At 40.5% G+C, this 14,589-nt stretch overlaps 1 protein-coding gene across 3 annotated transcripts; it reads right to left on the bottom strand.

Moving 5' to 3' along the window:
* Nucleotides 1-890: 890 nt before the first annotated feature.
* LOC145478868 (proprotein convertase subtilisin/kexin type 5-like) lies at nt 891-12,422 on the bottom strand. 3 transcript variants are annotated; one of them, XM_081457053.1, is made up of 9 exons: nt 12,180-12,417; nt 10,797-10,958; nt 9,708-9,881; nt 8,867-9,037; nt 8,520-8,641; nt 3,994-4,099; nt 3,107-3,277; nt 2,176-2,367; nt 891-1,367 (listed from the first exon to the last, which is right to left on the bottom strand). In XM_081457053.1, exons 1-9 carry the CDS (start codon nt 12,280-12,282, stop codon nt 1,153-1,155), a joined length of 1,416 nt encoding a protein of 471 aa, XP_081313179.1. In that variant the 5' UTR covers nt 12,283-12,417; the 3' UTR covers nt 891-1,152. The 3 variants fall into 3 exon arrangements, with proteins under 3 accessions (XP_081313179.1, XP_081313180.1, XP_081313181.1); XM_081457054.1 differs by having other exon boundaries at nt 3,994-4,059; nt 8,537-8,641; XM_081457055.1 differs by lacking the exon at nt 891-1,367 and having other exon boundaries at nt 2,159-2,367; nt 12,180-12,422.
* Nucleotides 12,423-14,589: the final 2,167 nt, after the last annotated feature.

Genomic DNA, 14,589 nt, shown 5'->3' with positions numbered 1-14,589 from the left:
TTCCTTGTAAAGCAGGTTTTTATCATTTCTCTTATTCTAGTAGTTATTTACAATATTAAATTAGTTAGGTAGTTAGATTTATTTAAATTAAATATTGTATAGTCCTGAAGGAAATACCGGGTCTAAATAAAGATTTTACCTTTTACCTTTTACCTTTAACTTTAAAAGGCGATACATACAAAGGGTCACAAAGGGACTAGCCCGCATGTATCGTCCTGCGACAATTCCCCTGAAGATTTTATACAAGGGAACTCCGTGGTTGCAGTGACTAGCTACAATCTTGGACAAAATAAATGGAACATCTGGACCACCCCTCCCCCCATTTCAATGATGCCAAAGTGGCTTTTTTGCTCCTTCGCGCCTTTATCATTGCTTTGGGGGGGGGGGGGGATGGGGATAATTGTTCCATTTTATTCTGTCCAAGACTGTAGTCCCTCGTAGTGTTTACACGAGGGGACGTTTTTCACAGGGAAAGACCAAAATATTTGGACGTCTTTGGTGTTATTTTTAGTTTGTTTTAATTTGGTCGCTCGTCCCACGAACTTTTCACACGAAGGGACCGCCATACTTTTGGGGCGGGGGGGGGGTGAGGGGGGTGGGGGGGGTGGGGGGCGGTGGACAACTCCCCGTGGCTTCTCCCTGCAATTCGGCAGACCAGTTTGAATCCGCGGTACAAGAAGTAGGACTCCTTTGGTCCCTGCAAAAAGAATGTTCTGTAAAATGGGTTTACACGAAGGAACGTGTCCCCAGAACATGCCGCAGGAACTTGAACTCTCGCGTGTGCCGACGTTATGGCCTAATTTTCTTAAAGCATCGTACGCACGATTGTATGAGATTTTGAGCTGACAATGTTACAGTAATTAGCAATACAACCAAACGTTGCAGAAGAATGGTATGAAAAAAGTTCAGTTTAAAGTCTTTTATTAAACCTATCCTAATATCACATTAAAGCTAGCTACATATCTAACTTTTGTATACCTTTTTTTACCATGAGTTACTTAATATTATGAACTGTTAAAACACGCTGAGCAAACAAAATTAATACAAATATCAAACAATCAGAAACAAATCAGGAAAATCATGTACCCCATGATTTGCCGCAGGACTTTCTAATGCACCTGAGATATAGCAAAGCAAAAAACAACTCAGAATCTATGGCCAAAAGTCTGTAAATATAGTAGTCGGTTCGGGCTCTGTCACTGGTTCAGGCTCTGTCATTGGTTCAGGTGTGGTTGATGGTTCGGAAGTCGTCGAGCTGTCGGGTTCACTCGCTGGTTCTCCCGATGGCGTCGACTCGGCTTCGGTTATGGCCGTAACGTCAGGCATAGTGAAGGGCTCAATTGTAGCTTTGTTTTTAGTTTCAGGTTCTGATGAAAGGAAGCAATCACAACGAAATTATTTCAAATAATTTGGTTTAAATCAAATCTCGAGACCAGCTAGTTTTTGATAACGTTTTGCCGCCTTTTTGCTTGGCATCGTAAGTGTCTATCCCTAGATGAGGGAAAAGTGGAAGGCTGCTGATCATTTGTTTATGGAATACTGAAAACACTGAACAGGCTTGGTCATATCTTGTACCAGTGTGGGATCAAAATGATTCAGTCGCCCCTAACACTCCTAGAGATACACTTAGCCTGCAAACAAGTGCGCCTCTTATTGCTCCCGTCCGGTTTGACATTCCATCTTCTTTGAACGCCAGACCGGCAGGGAGCGATAGAAAGCTACGTCTATACCCTCTCTTTTATATAAGAATATTGTTGAATATTCTTATTTTTCTGCAGATTTTAGGCTGAAAATATTCTTGTGAATATTTATTGATTAAAGGCTGATATGACACGCATACCTCCTTGCAGATACTGTTAAAAGCCTCGGACAAACGGCTAGTGCTGTTTTGTTTTGTTGTTGTTGTTGTTGTTGTTGTTGTTTGGCTAGTTTTGCCGTTTAGAGAAAGGAAGAATTGTATTCGATTTAGTTAAAAACAAATAATTGCATTGTATTTACAATTTTTTTTATTCTTTTCAAAATCTCACCCTCGAGTTTATAGTAAACTAGTATACTATCGCAAATTTCAGCCTCGATATATTCTTATAAAATATATTCTTTTATAGAAAATAGCGTACTTGACACAGCGAGGTGAAACTGTATTGGCCAAGGTACAATGTTATGACTTTGTCTTACCTTTTTGGCATTGGGCTACGCCTTTCACATTCTTTGGACCATATCCGGCCGGACAGTGAGAGAAGCAGAAGTCGTGTTGCTCCCATGACATCCCTACAGAAAGCCTGTAAAAGCCAGACTCACATCGGGCACACTTATTCGGTTGATTGGTCCAAGCTCTAGGACAAGACTCGCATTTTGCCACCACGCAGGCTAAAAGAAATAAAAAAATAAAATGCTGATTGACAGAGGACAGACAAGGTGATGTGGTAATGTAAAGAAGAACTACAGCAGATGCTGTCGACCAGATTGAAAATCCTTTCTAAGAGATAGGATTCAAAGTGATCCCAAAGTTTTTATTTTCGTGCAAATGTTTTGCTCTGGAGAGAACTTTTGTTCTACTACAAACTGTGTTTATTGTGCAAATTTTGAAGTTGCCTGACATGGAGCTTGAAATGCAATAGTGCAATAGACATATTCTTCAATACTCGGGGCTTGAAGGTTTTGTATTTCTGTTACAGATTCTTCCCCTTTTCTGCAGGCCTTAGTTATCAGAATATTGCGTTCCCAGACATCCATCGTGAAACCAACAGGATCCTCCTCAAGTTCTGCATCGCTCAATTTTCTTATAAAGGGTATATAAAGATAAAAGCCGGCTGAGAAAAAAGCTTCTTGATTTACGTGTTTATTTTATCTTCCAAGTGAATAAGGATGTGGGATTCGCGGCAAAAAACTTCGTATTGATGGCACACTTTACTGAAAAGTGTCTACAATGATTGTCTGCGCTTCAGTACATGTACTAATCAATCAAATATTCCTACAGGGATCTTTAGGCCTTTATTGCTACGCCACAAGGACGTATTTTTTGGGCTCCATAGGGGCCAGTAAGTAAGGACTGGATGTCGGGCGACTGCTGTCTTAGAGTAAATAGAACATAACTTGTGACACTTACATCTGACACATTTGTTTCCACCGCTGGGGTTCACCCCTGTTTTATAACCTTTTGGACATTTACGAAGGCAGCGACCTTTACCGAGTCCCCGAAAGCCTTTGAAAAGCGCATGTCCTTGCTCACATACAGAGCAAAAACTACCTTGACACGTTTTGCAATTTGCCGTACAATCTGAAGAAGGAAAAAGATGATGATGATGATGATGATGATGATGATGATGACGATATGGTGGAGGGGGGAGACGAGGGGTCAGAACCTCCCGCTTCCCGTACATTGCTCTCCCGCTTCCCGTGCCTTTATCTCCCAACTCCCGCCCTTGTCTGTTTTTCTCCCGTCCCCTGTGAAAAATTCTTTGACAGCTTAAGTGACAACATTTTATGGCCTATGACGCAACCACTGCAAAAGGGTTTCCAATTTTACCGGGACTAAGCCACAGATTTTTTAGGTCAAGGCGAATTTTCGTTTTATCGTCGGCCCGCAAGTCTCAAAATAAGCTAAATATAAGTCAAATAACATTTTGGGTTCTGGTTTTTGAAAGAATTTTAACGCTTAATAAGTGATTCCCGCCTTCTTAGAAATCTTGCTTTCCGCCCTTTCCTCTCCTGCTTCCCGCTCTTTTTCTTCCCACCTCCCGCCCCCTATTCTCCCGAGCTCCCGCCCCCCTGTCCGCCTCCACGAAGATGCGGAACTGGACTAAAATGTTACTAGAGTATCGTATGGCAGAATAAATCCACTAGTAATTATTTAAAGGGCAGTAAATGATTTTGCTGCAATCATCAAGCCTGTCGCTCCAACCTTTTTAGGTGATTGAATCGCCTATGCACATTGTTGCTGAAAAATGTGCTTCACAATCAAATCAGTCAAGATCATTTCCTTAAGATACTTACGCCTGACGCACTCGTTTCCACCCGCAGGATTCACCTTTGCTTTGTATCCAGTGGGACACTTCTTAAAGGAGAACGGAAGGCTACAGGGTATAATTTTTGAAATGATCTGAAATTGTAGAAAGAACGTAAATTACAAAGAATCGATTGAAAAAAGTTCATATTTCAGTGCAAATCAAATAGAAAACGAAGAGAACTCGCCAGAATTGAACATCCACCATTTTGTTAGCATTCTCTTCCGGTTACTTCCAAATAAGGATTACCGTCCGCCATCTCGTGACGTCAAAGCGCTCATGCTTTCTTTCCTACTTTGCGTGCTCGCCTCCGCGTGCTGTGTTTTGGTGTTCTCGCCCTTCATTAGTCGTGATTAGTCGCGGATTTTCGCAGCTATATTGTGTATAGTTTGGGACAACAGAACGCTTGATAATACAGTTACAAAATATGGTTGAGTTTGAACCCTATTCCTTCGAACCCATGCGAAATTTCTCGGATTCCGATGGAGAAAATACAGCTGACGGCCAGAACGAGCTTGCAAGGAGGGGAAATACCTCTTGGTGTAATTGCGAGCTTTGTGAAAACTGGGAAAATCAGCAGGAGAGAGAGTGTGTTTGCTGCCATGAGATCGAAGAAGCCATGACAAAAATATCAGGTGAAATATTGTTGATTAGAAGGATAATAAATTTCATGAAACGATTCATTCACTGTTTTGATTTAGTCCTTGTATTTTCGCTTATGAAAACCCAGCCATTTGTTTTCCATTTGCCATTGCTGCTTTTTTATTATATGACTTAGATTTAGAGGACGATCCCCCTATTCGCTGTATAAGTCGTCATCCTGATTTCGAAACTGTATGTTTGCGAAGAGAAGTGTTGGAGACGGCCATTGTTGGTTTGAGTCAGGCGCGTGGCATACGAGCGCCACGGGAACTTGCTAATGTGTACGTACCACATCTCCAACATTGTTAATCGTTTTGCTCTTTTCCTGGGATAATGTAGATTAGATCAATTTGCCACAGGCACTCTGTATGTCACAAATTCTGTAAGGACGTTAAAACGTTTAATTGTCATTATAATACAAAATTCAGTTTGAGATACTTGATTAGCCCTATCAAAACTGCAACACAATTTTGAAAGATATAAGTAGCTAAACTACACGAATCGTTTTAGTAACTGTAGACTTAGTGAAAGAATTATTCGTTCATTGAACTCAGTCGACTACATTTTACACACACGGCCATTGCCTAAATTTCCTGTAGGTTCTACGAAATGAAATTAATAAACTGAAGCGACTGACAGTTCTGTGTAGCTACACCCCGATCAGCGGGTGATAGCAAATTGTCACGGCAATTGCAATGACCTTTCAGCCTTCCTTTCCATCATAACTTGAGCAAATTTGAAAAGATTTTGCGATACACGTTTCATTCGTATGTTTTCTTTTTGCAGCAATTATCGTTACGCAGCTTACCGCCAGTTTACTTGGTGGGTACATGACAGACTGGGGAGATACGTGAGAAAAGTAATCCCTGCTTGTGTAGTGAAAGCAATACGAGCCGTGTATCCAAACGCAGATGGGAATTACACGGGCTTTCGCACCCCTGATGAAAGTTACTCAGAAGTGGAATTATCCTGGATACAGGAGATTGTTCGAAATTAAATATAAATCATTCAGTTAGTTCCCTGTATTAAAACGAGATCTGTGCTTCTCTAGCAAGTCGTTCTTGGGTGGCCTGGGGGTTGGAGCGATGTTCGCGGCGGCGGGTTTGGGAGGTAGCAGGGGAACTTCAATGTCACCTTTCTTGAATGCAAGGAGAGAAACCATTAAATCATTTAAAAATGCGTACGATTTTTCCTCGTATTGCGGCTTTGCAATCCACCCAACACTTCCCTTGGGGGAGACAAATTTGTGTTTCTTTGCACCCTCCTTGGTTTGGCCTTGGCTCCTTCCTACGTTGTGGTTGTGGTCAAGAACAGCTAACTGGGTGCGAGCCCTCATGCCATCATATGAGTAGTGCTGCACTTTTTGGCAGTACTTCTTTGCCATGAGGCCATGGTACATTTCTAAAACGCCAGTGTGGATAAACTCGGCTAGCATGCCGATGTCCTTTAGAAGCGACTTGTTCAAGACTACCTCCTTCAGGGTGTCATGAGCAGGGCTTCCAACCTTTAACCAGTCTTTCCTTCTCTCTGTTTCTCTTGGGATGGGTGGGTGTGCACACTGGTGGAAATGCTGACATCCGTCCCAGTGGTGGATATTAGCCGTGTGGTAAACGATGGATTTCCATCGTTCCGCACAGTCGGTAGCATTGCCCTGCGAGGTTTTTGCACACCACCAGAGGTGAGTTATGATGGAGTGTATCCAGGGTTTCAATGCCGCACATGGCTTTGATTGAGCCTTTTTGGATAACTTCTTCTGAACAGACTTTGCTAAATGCCAAACATCGAAGTTGTGTTTGATGTGCGGCCTCTCTTTTTTCATGTGCGCTCTGACTTGCACGTGCCTATCCGTAGCAAGCTTTGCAATAGCCACTTGTTCCCGTTGTAGGTGATCTAGGCAACGTTTTAGGCCCTCCAGCTCCATCGCATTTGAATTTTTGACCTCTGTTACCTGGACCAGAGAGAAGTCAAGAACTTTAGATGAAGCTGTGTTCACAATGCTGTACGTGCCGTATTTAGCCGAGTGGCCTGGGCTGTCACAGCGACCATCACCTCCTGCTACAACCTCGGTGTTTCTCACTTCGTTAAGAATATCCACTTGATGCTCAGCAAATTTTTTGTTAACAATGGGGAAGAGGTACTTTTTCTGAGTAGAACTAAAATTTCTCTGGCTAAAAAATTGGACGTTGGTTGCCTTTGTAAAATTAGCAATATTGCTGTAATCGTTGCCGGTAAATAGAATTCCAGCGCTGAACAGCAAATTTCCAGCGGCCATTGAACTTACAAACGGCTGTGTTTGCCATCGTAATGGTTGATCACAGCAACCAAGGCATTCAATAGTCGCAAGAGACCCCTTGGTTTTTAATGATGCTTTTTCCAAGTTCCGTCCACAGTTTGGACAGTGCACGTGACGAGAAAAAAGCTCTTTTAGTTTGCTTTCAAATACCAAGAACTTTCGCTCTTGGTGAAGATCACCGCAATCTTCATTTAGCCAGTTCGTGGACTCCTTTTCCTCGTCATCGTCAGGAATTTCAGTTTTTATATCGAAATCCTCGTCTTCGGAGTCGAAACTTTCACTAAATTCGCTAACTTCATAATCACTTAGGTCCGACATGTCCGATTCTTCATGATCCGAAACATCGGATGGAATCCACTCATCTTCAATTTCCTCTTCTTGGCAGTCAATTTGAGGAAAATCCGATGTGTCAATTTCGGAGAAATCCAACGTCCTCTTGCATTCTGGAAAATCTTTGCCAGAAACCCTAGGGACTTGCTCAGCGGGCACAACAGGGGAATCACTTAAGAGAGCGGCATAGCTGTGGTCATTCGCTACAGCGTGACGAACGTCTGCTAAGGGAATGGATTTAAATTTATGAGGTGAATGCACAACAAAAGGTAAATCTGTTTGACAGGCTTGGTCCACCACTGTTATTTCAGTGTCAGTAGAGGCATCCACCAAAACTATCTTTGAAATAGGTAGTTTTCTCCTCTTCCTTTGTGGTTTTTCTTTGTCACCGAAAGTCTGACTGACATTGTAATCAGGAACCGCAGAAGTCGTGACATTTGCATCTTGAAAAGGCTGCGCGACTTTCGCTCTGGATTGGCCCGACTCTTGCGAATTACTATCACAAGCATCCAGTATTTGATTGAGGGCCTAAAATAGCAAATACAATTTTGTGAACGAAGGATAATTTGTTTAAAGCTTGCTTGCCAGAAAAATAACACGGCGGCCAAAAGGTCACGTCAGGTCATATCAGTAGAGTCAGTTTTACACCGCGAATACATGACTTACCTCTTCGTGTAGAGCTCTATTTCTTTGACGCTCGCTGGACGGCCTTAGGCTTAACTTTTTTGTGTGTTGAAACAAAGTTGGAACGGCATCCTCTTTTAAGCGACGTCTGCTTAAATTGTCTGGCAAAATATCTAGTCGGTACTCACTTGCAAAACACGTGGGCTCAAAGTGTTCGGAACAGACGTGGCAGTGCTTCATTTGGGGCAAATTTTCTCTCTTTATCTGAGCAAGCCATTTGCTTAAAAGGCCTTTATCTTTTAAGGGAAGGCGATGAAAGCTTATTCCTCTTTTAGAATCTCTAGGTGATCTATTGGAACAGCCTACGGCAATGCAGTGAACCATTTTCCATCCGAGCAAAAAAATTAAATTTGGCGCGAACGCAAGTGAGCGCAATGACGTCATGCCATGCAGCCCAGCCTTCAACATGGCGGTCAAAATGGCGGACCTACATAGTAGGAATGTCGTGAGCAATTTTCCAGTCAAAACGCGTTAAGAAAGGACAAATATGGACAAATACTGCAATTTTTACTCAAAACAAACTATTTGCTCTGTTGCAAATATGCAACGATAACTTCGTTTTTCACCTTCCGTTCTCCTTTAACGCAGACACTTCTACCTCGTTGATGGAACCCTTTGTAAAGCGTATGTCCATACTCACACACAGAGCAAGAACCACCTTGACATAACTTGCAATTTGCCGTGCAATCTGAGGAAGGAAAAAGATGCTGATGCTGATGCTGCTGATGACAGTGTCACTAGAATATCTTATGACAGAGTCTGGTGATTTTTTTTAAGGGACAGTAAAGGATTGTGATTGCACTGCAATCATCAAGCCCCCTAGTCTCAGATGATTGAATAACCTACTGAGACTGTTGCTGAACAATGTGCTTCACAATCAAATCAATCAAGATCACTTCCTTAAGATACTTACGCCTGACGCACTCGTTTCCACCCGCAGGATTCACCTTTGCTTTGTATCCAGTGGGACATTTCTTAACGCAGACACTTCTACCTCGTTGATGGAGCCCCTTGAAAAGCGCATGTCCATGCTCACACACAGAGCAGAACCTACCTTGGCATTTCTCGCAATTTGCAGTACAAGCTGTAGAAATAATAATAATAATAATAATAATAATAATAATAATAATAATAATAACATGTACACAAAGGATAGCGCTTTAGTTGTAAGTAATTTCAATTTTTACTAAATACATATACCAGAGGAGAATATCTATTCTGTTTTCTTCTTTATTTCAGTTTGCTTCAATGAAAACTTTTCAAGATTCCAATATTTGGTACTTTTTAAAAATAGGTACCCAATGGGTACTTGTGTCTACTGCAATGGAATGCAATATGTTTACAGGTGGCAGTTGAGTGGGTATATACTTAGCTATGCCTACATTTGTGAGAACTGTCACTGTGGAAAAACTTATCCCGAATTATCTTAAAAGAGGACGATAAGTTCTTGGATGACTAGATCTGTACAGACTGTCACTGATCTGATTCAAGAAAATTTTAAAATATTGGTTAAATCGCAGTAGATGATTTACAATGAAAACCAGACACTGAGGAATACTTCAACTGAACACGCCAACCGTTTTTACCGAGGATGATGACTGTTTATGAAAAACTCTGACTCGTAACCAGTCAAAACAGAACTATTTAAATCATTTACTGCAATTTAACCAATATTTAAATTTTCTGTTTCATGGATCAGATCAATGATAGGTTATGTAGACTTTTCCCTTCAGAACTCGGCCTTAGATACTTACACTTGACGCACTTGTTTCCACCCATGGGATTCACCTTTGATTTGAATCCATTGCGACATTTCTTAATGCAGCGACCCATACCCAATCCCAAGTAGCCTTTGTAAAGCACGTGTCCATATTCACATACGGAGCAAGAAAGCCTGTTCTGACACGTCTTGCAATTCTGGGGACAGTCTGAAAGACAAAAATAAACGTTATACATTGCAGTACCTTAACAAAATAGGCTCCAAAGTGAGGATGTTTAGCCATTTAAAATGCAATCAAATAGCATGGCATGAAATGATTGTCTATCGTATTTGCGCGGTTAGAGGCAAATCAATCAGTCAATCAATCAATCAGTCAGTCAGTCGGTCAGTCAGACAGTCAGTGAGTCAGTCAATCAATCACATTAATAAGTCAGTCAATCAGTCAGTCATTCTGTTAGTCAGTCAATCAGTCAGTCATTCTGTTAGTCAGTCAGTCAGTCAGCCAATCAGTCAGTCGGTAGGCCGATCAATTAATCAATCAATCAATCAATCAATCAAAGTGAAGAATAATCATCGAAGTAAATTTTCCAATTTTAGCGATTGGAAAGAAGAAGCCTGAAAAAAATCAGGGCTTCAACGGGATTTTTTTCAGGCTTCTTCCTTCCAATTGCTTAAATTGGAAAATTTACTGCGATGATCATTCTTCACTTTCATCTGCAACCGCAGTTCAAATATGAATTATTTCATATATTCTTCAAATCAATCAATCAGTCAGCCATTCAATCAATCAGTTTGTCAGTCAGTCAGTCCGTCAGTCAGTCAGCCAGTCAATTCATATTTAAGTCACTTAATCACTCGATCAATCAATCAATCAATCAATCAATCAATCAATCAATCAACCAGTCGATCAATCAATCAGTCAGTCAGGCGAACAAGGAAGAAAGTAATTGATTGAGTGTTTTATCACAGATGCCTGATTACAGTTTATAAATGTATTTTTGTTTCTAAACCGTAGCCAACATTTGTAATCAGCCTTTTACTAGTCTACCTGGGTCGATGTGAAAATTTCTCCAGTTAGTGGAAATAGACTAACTGGTAAAAAACTAACAGTATTCATCCAAACCTTGCTTCTCAACGCATGTTCCTTGGACGCTGTGAAGACCAGGGGAACATGACTCTCGGCAAGCGTACCCAAGGGGAACCTTTTCTCTGAGAAAACCATGGTCACACTGGTCACATGAAAACGGCTTGGAATGACATATCTTGCAGTTCTGTAACTGGCACCCTAGGGGTAAGAATAAGAATAACAACAAACGTAAAAGCTTTGTGCTGGTCGTTGAAAAGTTTAGCCTAAATATTCTCAGTTCACCGTTTGTAATCCGTGTTAATCCTCTCCATCCTTAACCATCCTTGTTCCTTTATGATTTGTTATCTCTTGATGTTTTTCTATATTGGTAAACTACTATTTTCAGGTTTCCTGCAATTTAAAGGTAATTTTGTGCGTGGGTAAAATACCTGGAAAAAAAGAGCTCCTCAGTTTAAGTAGAGAAGAGGATTGCACTTGTGTCCTAAGTTCTGGGAGAACCTGGGACTACGATTCATCTGGTGCGATTCACCAGCATTCTGTCTTACCCCTCCACGCTAAAACGGCGGTGCTGTGCTTTCAAACGGTTTCCGGCATATGAGGCCCAAGCGATTTAGGAAGTCTCGAATTTTTTTTTCTTTTTTTTTTTTTCATCGTTTTCTATTTATTTATTTATTTATTTATTTATTTATTTATTTGATATTCAATCAATTAATTATTTCTTTTTTTAGCTCGGCCAAGAAGTTTTGACAGTAGTTTGGCTCGCCATGCAACACTATATAATTAGCATTCCCTTTCTTTGCACCATATATGCCCTACGGATTGAAATCGGTTTGTGTATTTTTCTTTCATAAGAGAGAAAATAAAAAACGGACACTTGATCCCTAATCTCCAATGTCTTTTTTGTCCTTTCAGGGCTATCATCGGAAAGGGCTGGGAATGAGGATGTCCATTTGGTTTGTACTGAAAGCATGACGTAGGAGCAATGATGTGGCACTTTTTCGCTTAAGACAAATAGCCTGGGTGGTTCTGGAAACTCTACTGCGGTAGCCTGTCTGGGAAAATCTTTGAAAACAAAACTTATTCGTCAATTCTTAAAGCATTTTGGATTATGTCAGTTCCTTTGTTCAGTCTGATGATATCTGATAGGTCTTCTTCCTCTCATATTCTGCGTATTTCTCTTGATGAGCTTTCATGTACACATATAAGTGCGCATGAAAAAAAAAAAACAGAATTTCAACTTTGATCTTTGCAATCAACAATGAAAGAATTTAAATCTGTTTTAATGTGCCTTTCTCTACGTAGCAGTATATGCTGTTGTGGTGGTGTTAAACATGTCCCGATTGGACAACTGGTGATGTGAAGGTGAGCCTCTGCGCCGGCCTGAAAATAAAGCGTCGTAACACAAATGACTTTTCTTACCGTTTGGTTTCTTTGGTCCGTGCTTACCAGGTGTCCGTGGTAGTCTGGCGCTAACCGCGATTACCACGATCAATAACACGATCAGAAGCAAAGCCTTCTTCATTGTTTAAACGGCAATTTCGACGGCGTCAAGCTTCGAATCAAGAAAACAGCTACAGTGTTTGCGAGTTCCTGTTTGAAATAGAATCGTGCCACGGCTTCACGGGGCAGTAGCTGTAGAAAGACGTACTCAACAACCGGAGGTATTAAGTATCATACCCTACTGAATACGTGCGGAGAATATCGATAACATTTGGTAGGGTCCTGCAGGGGATTGACCTCGAAAATGAAACACTTTGAACTCGCAGTAGGAATTGTGTCCAGCTGCTTTTACTTACTACTAGCAAAATCGTTTTTGTATCAAGTTGCAAGTTAGTTTTCATTTTTTTTATAAGGATTTTTATAAGGATGATAATTTACGTATACTGTACATAAAAATGCAGTCTCATGGTAATGGTTTGAATCCAGGAGTATCATTAGGTCAGTATGACTGTCTGGGTGAGGGTAGTTCTAAAAATAATGTTGGCGACTGACATTTCAACAACCTAAGCCTAACCTGAGCCTAAGCGGAAGTCATCTTCAGAGTCAGATGAAAAAGTGTCAGTTGATGTTATTTAATTAACTGATTAGTAAGTTTGGCCGTGATGTTATTGGCGTAACACTCGAAGATTGATCTACGATTGAATGTACATTTGACGTCTGTGAGTGCATACGTTATAAATTATGTTGTTTGTAATCACGATCAATCTGCACGTTCCTTCCACATGATTGCTACCGTTCCCTTCCATCTTACAGAAAAAGTTGAGCAATCCTTACGACTGATCTCTTCGATTAACAATTAGCGATCGTTGGACAATTTAAAGAGACACTGCCACCATTTTTGGCATAATTTTGGAATCTCAAAAACATATATCGATCATCGGAAGCTGACCAATAATAGTTTTATTTTGTAGAGCAGTATTCGACAAATGATTAAAGCCCATTAGGAAGTAAGGATGGTTAATGATGGCGAGGATGGAAACAGATTGTGATATGGATTTCTGAAAAAGCGTTAGGCTGTTAGTTTTTCAAAGGTTAAAGTTTGGCTCGAAAATCGCTGAAATTTTGCAAAAATGTTGCTGCAGTGTGGACCTTCTTCAGGAAATTGCTTTTAATCATTTCGTTAATGCTAATTAAGTTCTTATTGCTTAAATAGGGACCATTTCGTGAATTTATAACAAAGTTTTAAGCAAAAATATCGTGACAGTGTCCCCTTAAATGTCAGTTTCGATCAGTTTATACTTGCTCAATTTTGGGTAAAACCTGTGAAACTTCACCGACTATGTGGCTCGACCGAAATGAAATGCTTCTTAGCACTAGCAGGAGAACTTTGTGTGCTGATAGTAATCAATCTAGATCCCAAGACCTTTTCTCTCGCGCTTCCCAAGTGAAGGAAAGGGCCCTGGAATCGAGGTTGGAAATATGTTTGAATAAACCGCCTTGTAGACTGTGCTCGTGCATTTCAACTCCTCTTTAATCTTCAATCTTTAATACAAATTCCAAATTACATTACAATGAGCAAGTCAATCCAATGACTGTACATAACTTTTTTAAAATCAATGTTGTGTCAGTTGCTAACATCCACACTCGTGCACACGCCTACCATGAAAAGGTATTGCACGTTAGGCTTAAAACCTTTTCTACCAGTTTGCCCTTAGAGCCGTGTAAGAGCACCCAAGTTATTGGCTCAAGCGGGTATTTACTCAAGCATGGGTGACGTAAATAGAACGAGTCATAAATCACATCTACTCTGCCTGCTTGGTTAACTTTAATAGATTGATGAACTTGACTTTAATTAAAACCAGGAAAGTGTATCAAGCGAGAAAAAGTAAATTTGTTTCAACAACTGCCGGTGGCTGGTAACAATAACAGTTTCCAGTACTTTCCAGTTGCCTTAAATTTTCGGAACTTTGAGATGCCTCTGAATCATTCCTACAGAATTTTTCTAAACTTTGCAGGAAGGTGTAACTTAGCATGCTTATGATAAAAATGCGCTTCACCGAGCCGTTTTTGAATTTAAAATTCTAAAGGCTAAATTTAAGGCTGTTTTTTACAAGTTATATCGTTGCCGTGGTAATCTATGATGCCATGAAAATGCCCACTGACATTTTGTTCACCAATGATTGAGCAGTTGTGTGATACTTATTAAGGTTTGTAAACACAGAAATAAAAATGTCAGCTGGCTTTACCGAATTTACAATTGATTTGCATTTTTGAACTCCTGTCGAGTCAATTCTTAACAGGTTTATTCCTCGCCTCGTCATTTAATACGTATAAGGTAAACTAATCAGTTACCAAGGAGTAAATGTGTTAGCCAAAGATCTGTTAGCAA

The sequence above is a fragment of the Orbicella franksi genome, chromosome 2, assembly GCF_964199315.1.
Source record: "Orbicella franksi chromosome 2, jaOrbFran1.1, whole genome shotgun sequence".
Taxonomy (NCBI): domain Eukaryota; kingdom Metazoa; phylum Cnidaria; class Anthozoa; order Scleractinia; family Merulinidae; genus Orbicella; species Orbicella franksi.
This window is presented reverse-complemented; position numbering and strand designations above follow the sequence as displayed.

What these genes read in the sequence shown, in the direction of transcription:
- LOC145478868 (XM_081457053.1), bottom strand. Translation starts at nt 12,282, where the DNA reads ATGAAGAAGGCTTTGCTTCTGATCGTGTTATTGATCGTGGTAATCGCG. An exon ending in CGGACCAAAGAAACCAAACG is followed by an intron (nt 10,959 to 12,179) that starts GTAAGAAAAGTC and finishes TCTTACCCCTAG; the next exon opens with GGTGCCAGTTACAGAACTGC. An exon ending in TGGAAACAAATGTGTCAGAT is followed by an intron (nt 2,368 to 3,106) that starts GTAAGTGTCACA and finishes TATTTCTTTTAG; the next exon opens with CCTGCGTGGTGGCAAAATGC.